General features: G+C 40.0%; 1 protein-coding gene across 10 annotated transcripts in view; it reads left to right on the forward strand.

Moving 5' to 3' along the window:
• Nucleotides 1–17548, forward strand: part of CCDC85A (coiled-coil domain containing 85A) — a 228134-nt gene that overhangs the window by 157522 nt on the left and 53064 nt on the right. For 9 of the 10 annotated variants that reach the window (XR_003513354.1, XR_003513353.1, XR_003513355.1 and 6 more), the window contains exon 3: nucleotides 17426–17502. The exons of the other annotated variant lie outside the window; for it this stretch is intronic. Coding sequence is in view for 6 of the 9 variants with exons in the window: in XM_027555343.1 (XP_027411144.1) it covers nucleotides 17426–17502 (77 nt within the window). In the remaining 3 variants the exon portion in view is untranslated. The remainder of the gene's footprint in view (nucleotides 1–17425; nucleotides 17503–17548) is intronic. 10 annotated transcript variants of the gene reach the window in all.

The following is a 17548-nucleotide window of genomic DNA, read 5'->3' on the forward strand; positions in this document are numbered from 1 at the left end:
GAGTTGTCTTCATAATTGGAAAAGAATTTTTCAGAAGGGACTTGAAGAGGGTGTTTGTTTCAGAGGTCTTGCAGAGCAGTGTAACTGATGTTCATGAACAGCCTTTGAAATTTAAAATTTTTTTAAATGATTTTTTAAACTCTAGGTCATTCATGGATCTGCTTGGCTGTTGTCTCATCTCCAACTCCCACTTTCTCTCTCCTCATCTCCTTCATCCTCAAGTCCCATGGTCTTTAAATTGTGAAGATGAGGATTGTCTTTGACCACTTTACTCTTTCTTTGACCAACCAGATAATAACAAAACTTATAAAATCCAATCCATCTTCAATATTCTTGTGATGAAAGCGGATGGCTGCTTATGCACATCATCTACTAAAATGCTTTCTTCTGGCATTTTTGTATAGTCAGTCCAGAGTGCTAGAGCCAGTTTAATCTGCCTTATCTGTACCTACCAATACATCACCTTCTAGAGAGATGTATGGAGTTTTGGAGCTGTAAGGGATCACATGAACCTAACCACCAGATACAGACTTGGTGCCTAATACTTTTCTTTTTAATTGTACTTAACTATTTTATTTTTAATATTTATTTATTTTATTTGGTAGTATCAGGTTTTAGCTGCAGCACAGGGGGTCTTTGTTGCATCATGTGGGATCCTTCATTGTGGTGAACAGACTCTCGTTCCGCACCCAGGATTCAGTAGTTGTGGCCTAAGTTGCTGCACAGCATGTGGGATCTTAGTTCCCCGACCAGGGATCGAACCCATGTCTCCTGCATTGCAAGGCAGATTCTTAACCACTTAATCAGGGAAGTCCCTGTATTTTCTAATTAAAATAAATAAATAAATACTTTGCTCATCTCTACCACAGGGGCTCTGCATGAACTGCCCCTTTTGTCTAGAATGCTCATCTTCTAAACCATGGCTCTCAGTCATTATTTCTTCATTTAAATGCCCATTCTTTAAAGGGGCCTTCTCTAACTCCCCAACCATTCCTTCATCACCATTTGCTGTATTAAAAAAATATGCTTTTTTGGCCTACATTCAGTGTTCATTAACAGCCAGAGGGTCACTAGTCACTTTATAAAGACTAATCAAATGAGGTGTATGCACATTTCGTTAGTGCTGCTCCCAAACATAGGCATTCCCTTTCCTTTGAATCTTCTTATCCATTTGTATTCAGCTGGTTTTCACTCCCATCTCACAGATTCTCTTTGCTGATATTCAGTGTTTGATGCAGTGGTCAGGCTGCGCTCAGTGAAAGGTTTGACTTACCAGGGCTCATGTGTATGGCTGAGACAAAGTAGCCAGAGAGCAAGGCTGAAGAGCCTGTGAAATGCATGTGCATAGGAGACAGCACACAGGCGGAGTGCATCCTGTCTGCCATCAAGTATCTGGAAGGAGGAGGGCCAAGCAAGCAGCCTGCCCCACTGCAGAGAGCCAGTGGTGCTGGTGGTGGCCTCAGAACCACACTGAGCACTAGAAGGGAGGCAAGTGTGAAGAGTAGCTGGGGCTTACCCTGTGCCAGGCGCTGTCCGAGGTGCTTCTCCCTAGTAACTCACTCAGTACCTACGTCATGAGTGGATGATTGTTACTGATCCACTTTGCAAATGAGGAAACTGAGTTTAATAACTCACACAAGGCTGCAGAGGAGGTGGCTGAGTGAGGATGCAAACTCAGGCAGTCTGGCTCCATGCTCTTCACCACTAGTCTATACCAGATCCCAGATGAATGTCTTTGGGGGCTGCACAGAGAGCAATAGGAAAATAAATTTCAAGTGAGTTGTTATTTAGACGAAGACAATTTATCTCTTTATAAATCAGTTCATTAAAATGGATATTATGGAAAGATATATACCTTTGTAAATTTAAGAGGCATTCCTCATTTTCCATGGATTTGAATTTACATGGGCCATGGACCTACTGTTTTATTCTATCTTAATGTTCCTGAGTACTTCGTATGGACAGACAGCAAATTAAAAATACTTTATCTTGTCCCATTCCTGGGTCAAATGTGATGATTTAAGAAGCCTTTTCTCAATAAATCTGCTAAGCCAATAGCCATAAACAGGAGCCCGGTTAGTTTGTTGGTGCTAATGGCAGAAAGCTGAGCTCTGCATAGAGGGGAGAGGGATATATTTATAAACAGTTCCATTAGTGGATCCTGCCCCCCTTCTTGCATAGTTGTAAATTCTTGCATAGCTTTATTCTCAAGGAGAAATATTAGACTCATAATACTCTTTTCACAATGATGATACCCACCCCCAGAGCAGCGTACTCCCAGAGGAGTAGGAATAGAATAATGTTTAAAATAATAATTATTAATTGAAGGAATACACAGGCAAGGGGTACCTCTTTGACCAGTCTCCTACCTACGCCCTAAGATATCTCTTTAGAATGCAATTTTCCCAAGGGTATAAAAACATCATTTAATTATTGTTTTAATTAGAATCCTTCACTCAACCCATCTGAGACCAGGTAGACCTTTTTTCTTAATGTGTTTTAAAGGGAAGTGTTTTTATTGTGATCTGATTTGCACATCTGCTGCTTTTATTCACTGTACACTTCTTAAAGTCACCTGCTTGGACTTTGTTTCAGCTCACATACACTTGAACTTTATAGAGACATTTTTCATTCTTAAAATACTCAAAGGTCATTTTCATGTTGAAGAGGCATGCACCTTAGTTTAGCATCTATTTGAAGTTAAATATTGGTGCCAGACTTGGGTTATAAAGGAAAAAAAAAAAGCACAGTCCCTTCCCTAAGGAATGTGGACTTCATAGTTTATTTTAGGATTTCACACTCTATATTATTTCTTCTTTTACTTTTTGACTTATGCATTTCTTTTATTTATAACTTAAGGTTTTCCCTAAATAGAGACTGCACTGAGAAGAGTTAACACAAGTGAAAACTTAAAGATTTTCAATTCCATCTGCTTTGAAAGTTAAAGAAGCCCTCTTATATTTTGTGAGGGTGAATAAAAATCATTGATTCAATGATGTCATTTTATAATACAGCACATAACATTTCTAGGATAATACATTATCAATCTGGAAATTAGTATAAACAGAATTTAGTAAATTCATTGCAGGGCCAAAATAAAGTTAAAATATGCTTTCCATTGTTGTGTGTATAATTTCACACTGAACGGAGCTTGAGACATCATTGTTTGGTGATTACAATTACTTTAGGTGTACAAGTTCATTGTACCTGCTCTTGTTTCTCATGACTCATTAAATATTGATACATACTTTGAGTGTCTATAGGATTTTGTGGCCAAGGATGATTACTTTAGAAATACTGTGTTGAGATATTCGCCTTGGAGGAATAACCAGCTTCTGTTCAGATGCCTACAAGGTGATGTATATCAGATTTCTTTTTGCTATCACCAGGAAGAATGGTAAACAGCATTGGTAGCTGTGACATTAAATTAAGCAGAGTGGGTATCATTTCATTGAGTTTCCCAATAGTTCAGAAGCGAATCTAGAAAAACAGCTGCTGTGAAAACAACTCAGATTAGACATCAGCAAGCTAGAAGAAACTGCTCTTTGTCTTTGTCCAGAATTTTCTTCTAAGCCTGTTGTCATTGTTGTTCAGTTGCTCAGTCATGTCCAACTCTTTCGAACCCCGTGGCCTGCAGCATGCCAGGCTTCCATGTCCTTCACCATCTCCTTGAGCTTGCTCAAACTCATGTCCATTGAGTCAGTGATGCCATCCAACCATCTCGTCCTTTGTTGTCCCCTTCTCCTCCTGCCTTCAGTCTTTCCCAGTATCAGGGTCTTTTCTAATAAGTCAGTTCTTCACATCATGTGGTCAAAGTATTGGAGCTTCAGCCTCAGCATCAGTCCTTCCAACAAATATTTTGGGCTGATTTCCTTTAGGATTGACTGGTTTGTAGGTTTCTGAATTGTAAGAAGTTTGTAAAATTGTTCAAAGAACATGTTGTAGAAGGTATCTGTGTTCATTAAGTCCACTAATGACTTGGCAGTCTTCTCTGGTAAAGAAGAGGTCTGATGGTAAAGAATCTGCCTGCAATGCTGGAGACCCGGGTTTGATCCCTGGGTTTGGAAGATCCCCTGGAGGAGGAAATGGCAACCCACTTCAGTATTTTTGCCTGGGAAATCCCATGGACAGAGGAGAGGAGCCTGGTGGGCTATAGTCCATGAGGTTGCAGAGTTGCACATGACTGAGCACCTTACACCTCATCAGCACCTAATGATCTGACAAATCCAAGCACTTAGCCAGGGGTGGTTTGGTGGTTTTTGAACTAGAAACTTGTGGCTTTACTTTGGCTGACTCTGGCTTACTTGAAGGTCAGTTCATTTCAGTCACTCAGTTGTGTCTGACTCTTTGCGACCCCATGTACTGCAGCCTGCCAGACTTCCCTGCCCATCACCAACTCCCAGAGCTTGCTCAAACTCATATCGCATCAGGTGGCCAAAGGACTGGAGTTTCAGTTTCAACATTAGTCCTTCCAATGAATATTCAGGACTGATTTACTTTAGGATTGACTGGTTTGATCTCCTTGCAGTCCAAGGGACTCTCAAAGTCTTCTCCAACACTATAGTTCAAAAACATCAATTCTTTGGTGCTCAACTTTCTTTATGGTCCAACTCTCACATCCATACATAACTAATGGAAAAACCATAGCTTTGACTAGATCGACCTTTGTTGGCAAAATAATGTCTCTGCTTTTTAATATGCTATCTAGGTTGATCATAGCTTTTCTTCCAGGGAGCAAGTGTGTTTTAATTTCATGGCTGCAATCACCATCTGCAGTGAGTTTGGAGTCCCCCAAAATAAAGTCTGCCACTGCCATCTATTTGCCATGAAATGATGGGATTGGATGGCATGATCTTAGTTTTCTGAATGTTGAGTTTTAAGCCAGCTTTTTCACTCTCCTCTTTCAATTTCATCAAGAGGCTCTTTAGTTCTTCTTTGCTTTCTTCCATAAGTGTGGTGTCATCTGTGTGTCTGAGGTTACTGATATTTCTCCCGGCAATGTTGATTCCAGCTTATGTTTCATCCAGTCCAGCATTTCTCATGATCTTGTAGTCAGGATTAAATGCATTATTGCATGTGAAAAATGCTTTTGCCCCTTTAGTGAATTGCTTGATAAATGATAAGTCAAATTAAAATTATTAGGTATTATGGGTATCATCTGATATACTTGCTTGACCTAACTGATTAGTCTGTTGTTTGTTGCCTAATAACTGTTTAGTGAGACAAGATGATTGAATCTTTGGGAATAAAGAAATATGCAAAGTATCTTAGAACTTGCCCTCCCTCCTGCACTATGATCAAGTGTCTCTGACATCAAAGGGCATGAAAACCATCACGAACATATCCAGGGTGCCCTGTGTTGGGTGTATTTAATAGGACTTCTGAGATTTGTTGTTTAGTCACTCATTTGGGTCTGACTCTTTGCAACCCAATGGACTGCAACACACCAGGCTTCCCTGTTCTTCACCATCTCCTGGAGGTTGCTCAAACTTATGTCCATTGAGTCACTGATGCCATCCAACCATCTCATCCTCTGTCATTCCCTTTGATAGCTTACAGTGAACGATGTCAGATTTGTGATCTCTGAGGAAGATTTGGCTTTGGGACCAGGGACCAGGCTTGATCACTCGAGAGCTTTTGTGTAGCAGAGTTTTATTACACTGAAAAGGGACAAAGAAAGCTTCTGACATTGACATCAGAATGGGGAGGAAGAGTGCCCCCCTCGCTAGTCTTAGAAAAAGGAGTTATATATTTTTTCAATTGGTTATTACAATAAATCAAAAGGATGTCTCAAGATTGTAAAGGTCTTACTAGACCCATTCCCACAATTTACATTTTAAGATAACAGGATTAGAACTTAACAATAGAAAGAACAGGATTAGTCACAAGGTTTTCAGGAAGAAGAAATTGCCCTCAAGCAGGATGTAGTTTTGTTATAAAATCCTTACTAAGAAATGTAGGAAAAAAAAAAAAAATTGTCCTTTCCTCCTCCTTGAGCATGCCAGACTCCTATCTCCTCCTTGAGAGCCGCAGACGCCTTTCTCCTTCTCAGAGACCCTGGACTTCTTATCAACCTGCCTAGGAATTGACACTCTCACCTTCTCCTCCTGCCTTCAGTCTTTCCCAGCAAAAGGGTCTTTTCTAATGAGTTGGCTCTTCACAGCAGGTGACCAACAGTTGAACTGATGCCACTGCAGCGTACCAGCCTCCCTTCCCTAATGGTTCCCTGCTCCAAATAGTACAAAATCGCATCTCCTTTTGTTGATTCATTGATACCATGGGTCTTGTTTCTACTCCTCCAACTTAATCTCCCCTCACTTCTCTCGGACCACTACAGTCTTTCTTTTTGTTGAGCGCCTCTGGCTCATCCCCTTCTCGGGAACTTTACAGATTTTATTCTTGCTGTTTGGAAAGTTTGTTCCCACAATCTTTAGATTCAAGCTTCAATTTGAATGCCTGAAGTCTTCTCTGATGATCTAGGTCTCAGCTAAAGTTGTGGCGAGTGTACAGGGGAGCAGTGTGCTTACTTCTGTGTTGGTGTTTGCATGTCTGTCTGTCTTCCATACTAGAGTGTTCTTTGAGCAGAGGAGTCCTTTCTGTTTGTTTTCAGTAGAGTGAGTATAGCAAGCCAGAGTGTAGCACATAGTAATTACTTAATAAATGTATGTTAACTGAGTCCACAGTGCTTGTTAATACAACTAAAATACTTAACCAAAAAAAAAAAAAAAAAAAAGTTCCACAGTATGTGGCCTTTCTAATATTATCTAAACTATTTAGCCATTACCTAATAGACTCATCCATTATCTATCTATATCACTGTGTGTGGATAGATAATGCTAAAACATTGTGAAAACTTTGCTTTTCTTATGTAAGGCAATTATTCCTTAATTGTCACACTCTGAGTTTGTTTTGCCCACTACTTTTCATAGCCAATGCAGAGATTATATACAAGCTGAAATTAACAAAATTTTAATGAATTCCCAATTGATGAAATTCAAACTAATGATGCTTTGCTGTACAATGCCTTAAAAATATTTTATTTTGCAGAAAAGTGTGACAATAAAAAGCTATTGTATATAGGCTTTTAAAAACATCTAAATATACATAAAAATCAAAGTAATTATCCTAAGAAAAAATTTTTATAGGCTTACTGTCTTTTGAAAATCTATTTTCTTATAGATTTGCTTCCTTGTTCATTCATTGACAGTGCTGACAAGATGCACTTACAAGGGGGCCACATACATTGAAGGAAATTGTTACATTTCTTAAATTGACATGAATTTTTATCCTCCAGCATTGGGAAAAGGCAGTCATTTTCCCCTAGGAAATAACAGCAGCAGCAGCAGCAGCAGCAGCATCATAACAGTGGAAAGTAAGGCACATTTTAACCCAGAGTAACTGTTAAAATGATACACAAAACAGCTATTTAGAGTTTGAAATATTTTCTGTAGAGTCACCAGTCCTTCAGGCCAGTTCAGTGCTACTTATCTAGTTTCTCGTTCATAGCGTTGATGCTTTCAAAGAGCAAAGTCAAAGGGAAAGCAATTTGAGGGCACACAAACCTCCTCTAAGCCAGGCATCAGTTTAGATGGCTTGTTATTGGTGATCTTCTGGTGGAAATTTGACTGGATTTTGAGTTAAATGCTTCAAACTGTTCTGGGAACACCAAACTTAGCAACCAGAGCAGCTGGGAACCGAATGATGAGGACATTCATTCATTTCTTCAACCAAAAGTTATGGGACACCTTCACACATAGCACTGTGTGAGTCATAGGACAGCTTGGAATGTAACTACAAGGCCAAGGACTTGCCATGTGGAGCCTCTAGTTTCTAAAGAGAAATGGAAGCTGAAAGAACCAGGCACTAATTCCCAAGGAATAGGCACAGGTGGGTGTTGGCAAATAGGCAACAAAATGCCATTCTCTCTCAGTTTAAAAACACTCTCATTTGAAAAGAGGAGAAACTTGAAACATGTTCGGTGATTATTTTCACCGAAAACAAATCTAAGACATAGGCCCTGAATTTCTTTTCTGTTTTCTAAATTGGTTTATGTGTGCATCATTAGATTTCCATACTCATTTAACTGTTTACTCTTTTATAGAAAATAGTGAAACAAACTCTGGGTTGTTTCCAAAAACATACCCCTTGCATGGCACTCTCAGGAGATAGCACTTGTGATTTTTCCTGTCAAAGCATTCTCGGGAAAGGCCTTCGTTTCCAGCCTTCATTCTAATTAAAATAAACAGGACAGCACATTGCTCTGTTCTCTTTTCCTTTGAAATGACAGGTTTTTCTTTTCATGAAGAAACATAACCTGGGTCGACACGGACCACTGCTCTCCAGCCTCCTCAGGCTGCTCTCTGCCAGCTCAGTGCCCCTCGCTCAGGGCCCAGCTGACCCCTGCCCCATGCCCCACAGCTGCGATTGCTCCCCTGCCTTCCCCCTCACACACCTCTCCGTCGCAGGGATGGGCTGGGAGAATGTCCAGGTGAAGTTTAAATTCCTTCCAGTGGCATTTCTAACCAAAATGGGGAACCTTATCAATTTAAGCAGATTTCCAGCTGGAAATACTGTGTTCCAAGATACTAGTGGCAGAAATGCTTCATATTGGCGCATTTCCCATGACTCTTTTTATATTTGTCTCTCTGTCTATTCCTTCTATTTTCCCTCACCTTGACTTTCCTTCTTGCCCTTTTTCATTCTCCATGCACCACCCTCCCCAATACAGAAAAAAATTTTTGAGCCTGATGAAAACACATTTTAGATTTTCTTACCAAAATGGCCCATCAATGATTAGATCTGACATAATCTGAGAACCTCTCCAGTGTTTCCATCCAAAGTTTAATATTCTGTAGAATGTTCTTCATGTTCAGTGGCACAACTGAATTGATATTGGCTCCATTCAAATACAAACTGTCTTACCTGGTGTGATTGAAACGTGCAGACTTGTCCTATGAAATTGCGTCCTTTCAGGGCACTGTCTGTGTAATTGGTTTATTGACTTGTTCAGTAAATTTTTATGGTGCCAGACACCATTCTAGGCACGTGGAGTGCATCACCCAACACAGCAAAGATCCCTGCCTCCTGGAATTGACGTTCTGATGAGGAGAGATGGGGCTTATACAGTAAACGTAGCATGTGAATAAGACAGTTTGTATGATAGAAGGTGATAACGTATTTGAAGAAAAATAAGGAAATAGAACAAGCTACCAGAGGTCAGGAAGATGTGGGGTGGAGGTAGGGGCAGTTTGCAGGATTAAATTAGGTAGGCTTGGTGAGTGTCGTTGAGAGGGAGGGATCTGCACAGAGACTTGTAGGAGCGAGGAAATTAGCCAAGCATCTCCCTGGGACGAGCAGCCCAGAAGCTGGACAACAAAACCAAGTGTGTTTCTGGGATGTTTGGGAATAGAAAGGAAGCCTGGGGGCTGGAGCTGAGGTGGGATGTTTGGGAATAGAAAGGAAGCCTGGGGGCTGGAGCTGAGGTGGGATGTTTGGGAATAGAAAGGAAGCCTAGGGCCTGGAGCTGAGGTGCGAGGTCGTGAAGTCAGAGACTTGCTGGGAGTCCAGATCATAGGGGCCCCTGCTGGGCTTTTTAAGGACTTTGACTTTAAGAGTGTGCGTTGATTTATTTTGGCTGCACCGAGTCTTAGTTGCTGTGCACAGTTACGGAGAGCAGGGGTGCTCCTCTCTAGTTGTGGTGTGTGGGCTTCTCATTGCAGTGGCTTCTCATTTGGAAGGAGGAGCTGTGGAGCAAGTGGGCTCAGCAGTTGTGGCTACTGGGCTCCAGAGTACAGGCTTAGTTAGTTGTGGTGCACAGGCTTAGTTGCCCCGTGGCACGTCCAGGATCTTTCTGGACCAGGGATTGAAACCGTGTCCCCTGCGCTGGCAGGCAGATTCTCAGCCACTGGACCACCAAAGGAGCCCCAGGACTTTGACTTTTATGTGGAGCAAAATGGTGAGCTCCTGTGGCGTTTTAAAGAATTGACGTGATCGGACATCATTTTAGGAAGTAAACCCTGGCTGCTGTGGGTTTGAAATAGATCTTGCATGATAGTAGATCCAGGAAAGGAGGTAGGGATAGAAGAGAGGACACCTGTTAGGAGACTAGTAGGAGGTTGGATTTTCAGGATATTTGGGCAGCAGGGTCAACAGAATTTCCTGACTGGGGGGAAGCAGGGTATGTGAGAGGGCGCAGCCAAGTGGAATGCTAAAGCTTTTGCCACAAAGAAAACCTAACAGTCAAAGGATTAAAGTCTAAGTCTAAGTGTAAATAGCCAAAGAGAACACAAGGTTTTTTAAAAATGTAAGTAGTGGAGAAAGGTGACAAGATAAACAGGTCCCAGTTTCAAGCTACTGTCCCTTTCCCCTTCACAGCTAGACCCCAGAAGGGGCTCTCTGCAGCAGAGCCTCTGCACACCCTTCCCTGATGTGGAGAATTCTCTTCCCCAAGCCATGTGTATAGTTGACTTATTTGCAGCTTGTCTTCCCCAGAGAACTCTTCCCAGGCCGGGCTCCCTAATGCAGCCCTACTTGTGCTCATCTCTCTTCCCAAGATCTCTGTTTTGCTGCCTTTATTTCTCATGTTGCCTTCACAAAAAAGTGTATTTGCTTTCCATTGTCTGTCTTCCCCTCTGGAATGTGCTATCATGAACTCACATCCTTATCGCTCTTGCTATTGCTTGCTGCTTTATCTGCAGTATCTAGAACAGTGTTTGGTACATAGCAGATATTCACTATTGGTGATGACCAAAAATTGATATTACAGGAAATCAACAAGGGTGTATTAAATCCCTGCAGGGAACACCAGCAGTTACTGTGTAGGGTTTAAGGGAATGTTTTAATGTAGCATATTTGGGCAAGAAATGAAAATGTGAAAATAAATAACATATAAATCACTGCAAATGGTGACAGCAGCCATGAAATTAAAAGACACTTGCTGCTTGGAAGAAAAGCTATGACAAACATAGTGTATTACAAAGCAGAGATATCACTTTGCTGACCATGGTCTGTATAGTCAAAGCTATAGTTTTTTCCAGTAGTCATGTATAGATGTGAAAGTTGGAACATGAAGAAGGCTGAGTGCCAGAGAATTGATGCTTTCTTTCGAACTGTGGTGCTGGAGAATACTCTTGAGATTCCCTTGAACAGCAAGGAGATCAAAGCAGTCAATCCTAAAGGAAATCAACCCTGAATATTCATTGGAAGGACTAAGCTGAAGTTCCAATACTTTGGTCACCTGATGCAAAACGCCAACTCATTGGAAAAGACCCTGATGCTGGGAAAAATTGAGGGCAGGAAGTGATTGGGGCGACAGAGGATGAGATGGTTAGATAGTATCACTGAATCAATGGACATGAATTTGAGCAAATTCTGGGAGATAGTGGAGGACAGAGGAGCCTGGCATGCTGTAGTCTATGGGATCTCAAAGAGTTGGACATGACTTAGCGACTGAACGACAGCAACAACATACACAACTCTGTAAAGAAAAATCCCAGAACCCTCCGTATATGATTTCTTGGCAAATGATAAGGAAAATTGAAAGGCACTTATGAAGGGAGAAGAATTTAAAATTGTACAGTTATTGATTTTCAGAGGTAGAGACTAGCTCAGCAGCATATGCAGGTGGGAATCTTTGTTGAATCTCATTATAAAGCTGTTTTTCATAACATGCATAGAGGAATAAGGAGTATAGACTAGACAGAGAAAGATTATTTGGCACGGAAGGTGTGGGCAGAGACCCAGAGCTAAGAGAAGTTGGGGCCAGTGAAAAACAGTGAACAGGTTTCCACATGGGAGGATTGGAATAGAAAATAACCATCTCATATTTCTTTCAGATTGCCACCTAGAGAAGGGTCTGACAAGAGTAGAATTAGCTTCATAGATGATGAATCAGAGCAAAGACCTGACATCATTTTTTTAACCTACTGAGGACAATTAAAGATCCCATTAAAAATAAAAAATTCTGTCTCTGCCAATAAAGCAGTCTGAGTTAAATATCCAGGCAAATCCTAAAATGCTGATGCCAACAAGATTTTTTTTAATAAGAAAAGCATCAAATTATAGTGAGAAATGATAATCACTTATACTTCTGGAGCTAATATTAATTCTTAAGTAGGAGGCTGAACTTTGCTTGCCTGAGGAAGAAAGAGTAACACTTTTAGAACCATAATAATTTTTAAAATATATAGTTCTGAGGACTTTCCCTCAGGAATATGTAAAAGCCTGTGGATGGTGGGATTAATTTGGAACTAATTCAAGGAGTGTCTTTAGAGTTTGGGGTTTATTAAAGAGATTGCCTACAGATTTGAAATCATCTGGCTGTTGGACTTTCTCTGGCTGAGGGAGACTAACTTGGCCTCAGAAAAGCTAATGCCTGTAAACCCACAGTGGCAAAAGTCTTCAAGATGGCTTTCCTCCTGCACATCCTTCCAAATGCTGTAATGTGTTTTAGAATGGACCATTACCAAATTTTGTCTTTTGCCCTGAAATCTTAAAGACCGGATGGCACTTTCTCTAATCAAAACCACTTAGAAGTTTGACAAATCTTGCTGCTGCTGCTAAGTCGCTTCAGTCATGTTCGACTCTGTGTGACCCCATAGACCAGGCTCCTCTGTCCCTGGGATTCTCCAGGCAAGAATACTGGAGTGGGTTGCCATTTCCTTCTCCAATGCATGAAAGTGAAAAGTGAAAGTGAAGTTGCTCAGTCGTGCCCAACTCTTAGTGACCCCATGGACTGCAGCCCACCAGGCTCCTCCGTCCATGGGATTTTCCAGGCAAGAGTACTGGAGTGGGGTGCCATTGCCTTCTCCGTTTACAAACCTTAGGCAGTTGCAACCATCAACGGTAAACCTTTTAGGTACAATGATCAGAGTAACTCATAGCTGATTTCATGGATGGGAGTCCTCCAGGGAGAGAAACACCACTTTAGAAACCAAGGGGGAAATTAGAGGGTTTAATAGGCCGACCAGGGTATTTTCAAACTAGCAGAGGAAAAAAAAAGTCAAGCTACTTTGTATGACTGAATGCATTTCAGGTAAATTGAAGTGAAATCAAGTCCAGGATGTTGTTCAAGGAGAATATCCAGTTATTTTAAAGGTAAAAGTCCATCCAGAATATCTAAAATCAGGAAAAAATAAAAGAAGTTAGAAGTTAATGATCTGTGTGAGAAATTTGACATCTCAGTGATTAGAAGATCTGCAGTGGGAATCCCTGTGATGCCCCAGGAATGAAACAAAATCTTTTGAATGTGTGTAGCTAATCCCCAGTGTCAGAGGCCAAATTCACTAGCTCCTGGACTTTATTCTCTCATCTGCCAAATGAGTCGGGATTAGGGATGGGTTAGATTAGGGAATCGCTTAGGTATATTTCAGTTCTAAAAGTGGAATCAATTAGATGTATATTAGTGGAATTCCTATGACTGTTTCATAGACTTGTTTTATTGCAAGAGATACTGTGAACTCATGTTCCATATAGGTTCAAAAAAAAAAGTGAGATACATGGAGAGAATGTTTTCTGCCTTGAAAATGTGATCAAGATTTACCCAGAAAATCTTGAGAGTGTCATTGGATTTTCACAGTGGTATTGTTTGCTTTACCTAGCTCTTCTAATGTGTAGATGTCTGTAGATTTCCCAGGGTGGAAATAGAAAATGCCCTTGGCAGAAGTAGAAAGCAAATCTCACAATCTGCATATCTGTGATTTGACATTGGTTCTTCAGATCCATGAGAGTGGGACCTACCTGGCTTCTCCTCTGTCTGCTCCCAGTATATCCCCTTCTCTTCTTTCATGTAAATTCCTTCTCTCTTCCTTGATTATAGCAGTATCATTCTTGTCCATCCTGTGACTTCACTGGCTTCTGTCTGATCTCTGAAGCTCTTGTTGATCCATTAGTGAGGTTTCTTCAGAAGAACTATAGGCAGTATTGATCTTGGTGTACTCCTGTTTCACATGATTCAGCTCAGAATATCATGGTACCTTTATTGCTTTATTTTTTTCCCTCCTTATCTCCTCTCAACTCTTTATACACTCCTTGAAGATAGCATCCTTCTTTAATAAGTTGGACATCTATGTATAGCCTCTTATTTGGCTATTTTCTGCAGGGAATCTTGCTGCTCCTTTGGAACCTCATCCTCACAGTTCTGAAAGCCAAAAATGACATCATGAAATCTGTTTTAACAGCTGTCAGCCACTGGTATAAATGTAGCCATCAGTTCAAATGATAGCGTGTTCTAATGCAGTTGTGTGTGTGTGCGTGCACATGTGTGTATGTATCATTTTGTAATAAAAACACTTATTTCTGTCATACACTTCTCTTGGGAGCACAGCTGTACTCCACATTCCCTGGGTGTAATGAAAGATCAGCTTATCTTAGAGTTGACACCACTCTGGAAGGTCCTTGAGAAAGGAAGGGAAAGGAAACAGCAGCCTGGGGAAGGGACTGCTGCAGACATGGTCAAATATATTCCAGCACACAAAGGGCTCTTTTTCTTTCTTACAAGATTTTTTCTTTCTTTTCTAATGATCAACTAGGATTAGGATGTGAATTGTGGTGTATTTTTTGAAGTGAAATTTCTTGCACTTTATCGTATTATGTTTTATTAAAATGTTTACATATTTTGTGTACCATTATTGGTTATGTACTAGTAGTCAGGCTTGGCTAGCCTATGGTGCAGTAACAAATCTTGAAGTCATAAGGGTTTAACAAAACAAATGTTTGTTTTTCTGTCATGTCACAATTGAAAGATTGAATGGTTCCTCAATAGCTCTTCATATAGGGACTCAGGGATTCAGTGATGATCTTCCAGTATATTCTAGGAAAAAAGTGTTCGTGCTCTACTTCCATGTTAAACCAGTATATAATCAGTTTCTTGATGAACTAAACAGTGAACAGTGTGAATTCTTGTATTTATTTATGTAGTCAGCTATTCTTCCTGTCCCCTCTCTCTCCATACACACACACACATGCACACATGCACACACACACACACACACACACAAGGAGTCTTTCCATTCATTGTATCCATTCATTGTTAAGTAATAAGTGCAACAGAAACTGAACCTGGAAGAACAGGACCTTCTGGAACACAGCACATGGGCATGTAATCTTAAAACGGAGTCTGCCTTCTGAGAAACTTAAGACTTCCAGTAACTGGCCTTCTCTTCATCCCAACCCAAGTAGTGCCTTGACAGACATCAGTGACACAATAAATACTTGTGTGGAACAAATGAACTCAAAACTTTCCTCAACTCTGCCTTTACTGTAGAGCTAACCTGTCTCATTATGTTGCCGTCTGAAAATATTCCCTATCATTTTCTGTCCCTGCCCATATTTGCAGTGAATGCTTTGAAACAAATATTTGGACTTCATCTGTTGTAACTTGACAGTAAAAATTGCAGTTAAGGAATGTTTTCAAAATTCCAGAATTTCCCATTTTTTGGAATTGACATGATATGACTTTCGTAATATAAGTAGAAACTTAATGAAGTCATCAAATATGTAAACTGCAAAGATTTAAAGAAGAGAAATAGATTAAAGTGACTGAAGATAGTTATTGAGTTAAAATTCATTCAGTAGCATTTTTCAGCTCTCACTTAAATCACTCTGTATAAGTGTCATTTCAGCTCCTTTCAGTATCCTAGCCTTAAGGATAGTGCAGTAAGTACAATAAAGATAGGGTATAAATTGTGAACAAAGTATAAAAGGATTGTATCTGTTCATGGTTTACATAGACTGTTTCTGAGCACCTTTTCACTTCAATGGCATTTATCAAGTTTTTTTTTTTTTTTAAGAGAGGGGAGCTTGTAGAACTCTGTAAATCAGGGAATCTGTTATACATTCACATTTTGATGATCAGCAAATCACATAGTCATTTGCTAGAGTAAAACAGATTCATGAAATCAGTAAGTTTGTTATTCATTTATGCCAGACACTTTTTCCCCTCTTGAAGTCCGTAAGGCAAACACATAACATTTCATTGAGCTAAAAAAAGAATGAGAACATATTTCTAGCAAATGTCACCAGTTTCCTTTACCTTGTGTTTCTTCTGTCTTGTTGAGAAATGCTCAAGGCAAGTCATCACCATTGGTGTGAGATCAGTGGATGATTCTATTATTGTTAGTGATGGGGACTTCTGCAAACATTTATAAAAACAGGCAGGCTATAAACCAGTTAGGGGTGAGTTTAATTTTTGTATTGTGAATTAAAAGTACTGAAGTTTCTTAGGTGTTTTAAGAAAATAAAATGTTATTTTGTTGCTTTGGAGGTCACAAAATGGAACTGGGTTCATATAACCAATTTTCATATAAAAATTATAGAGTTTCCATGACTAATTTCAGGTCAAGATATTCATTTGCACACATAGTCATCCTAAGTGCAGACTATCAGGGGCTTCAAATGCTGTCCTCTTAAATCCATTACCAGCTTGGCCTTGCCTCGTACTCTTGTATTTTTGAGGCTGAAGAGCATGCACTGAGGATCTGTTGCTTTAATATTAACTGTGGAAGTACGCTCTGGAGGGATTCTTTGGTCATGTACATTTCACTATACCTGAAGTATGTTTGCTCTTGGCTAAGGAATGAATTTCAGCTATGTTGCAGTATGATGCTGTGCTCTGGATTATTTTCGGTTTAATGAAGAAGCATTGCTGTCAAACGGTTGCTCATAATGAAACTCCGCCTTTTCCACATGTGGACCACATTTTCATAATGTAAAGCTATAAAATCTAGTGTTTCACTATGGAACAGACTCTAACATGATGCTGCTTCTGAGCTGTCAGCACACACCTGAGCTTGTTGAAGAAATGAAAACAACAAATATCAAGTCTGCTCTGATTTACCTAAATAGGGAAAAACTTGAGCCAAAATCAAGTCAAAATTCAGACTAGCTTTATTATTTAGCCCTTTTGTAGCTGTTCTCTAGATACAGTCATAGGTATCTATCGGGTTGTGAGAAGAACAAACCATTCCTCTTAAGATTTGAAAAGTTTATTGAGAAAATGAAGAGAGCTGGGTATTCAAAATATTTTATTTTCAATTTTTAAAAAGACCTTGTAATTTAGCTTGGTTATAATGAATATTACAAGAAGGCTTATGTGTGGGAAAGCTCAAAATGCACAAAATAAGTAGAAAAGGGGGAATAACTATCTTCAAAAAGTCTAATGTTCTGAAGGCTGCGTGGTGTGCAGACGCCTACAATCTTATCACCTATATATTTCTCTGATTCTCCTTAACATTGTGCAATTGTTCAAACTGCATAGAGTTTTAATGGCTTCTGTTACCTAGTTTTTCTGGGGAGAGATCTATTTTTTTTTCTAAATATCAGACTAAGTAGTCACTACCTGATTTAAATAAATGGATCCAGAAGTAGCCTGACAGTGTACCAAACAAGACCTGTGTGTATAATGTGAGTTCTTTCTTTTCAATTTTAGAATCAACCTTGTCCTATGTTAGGCAGCTGGAGGCAAGAGTAAGACAGCTGGAGGAAGAAAATCGCATGCTGCCCCAGGTGGGTGACTTCTAGAAGCTCACAGCTAGTCAGTGTCATTTGAGTT

The sequence above is a fragment of the Bos indicus x Bos taurus genome, chromosome 11, assembly GCF_003369695.1.
Source record: "Bos indicus x Bos taurus breed Angus x Brahman F1 hybrid chromosome 11, Bos_hybrid_MaternalHap_v2.0, whole genome shotgun sequence".
Lineage (NCBI taxonomy): Eukaryota > Metazoa > Chordata > Mammalia > Artiodactyla > Bovidae > Bos > Bos indicus x Bos taurus.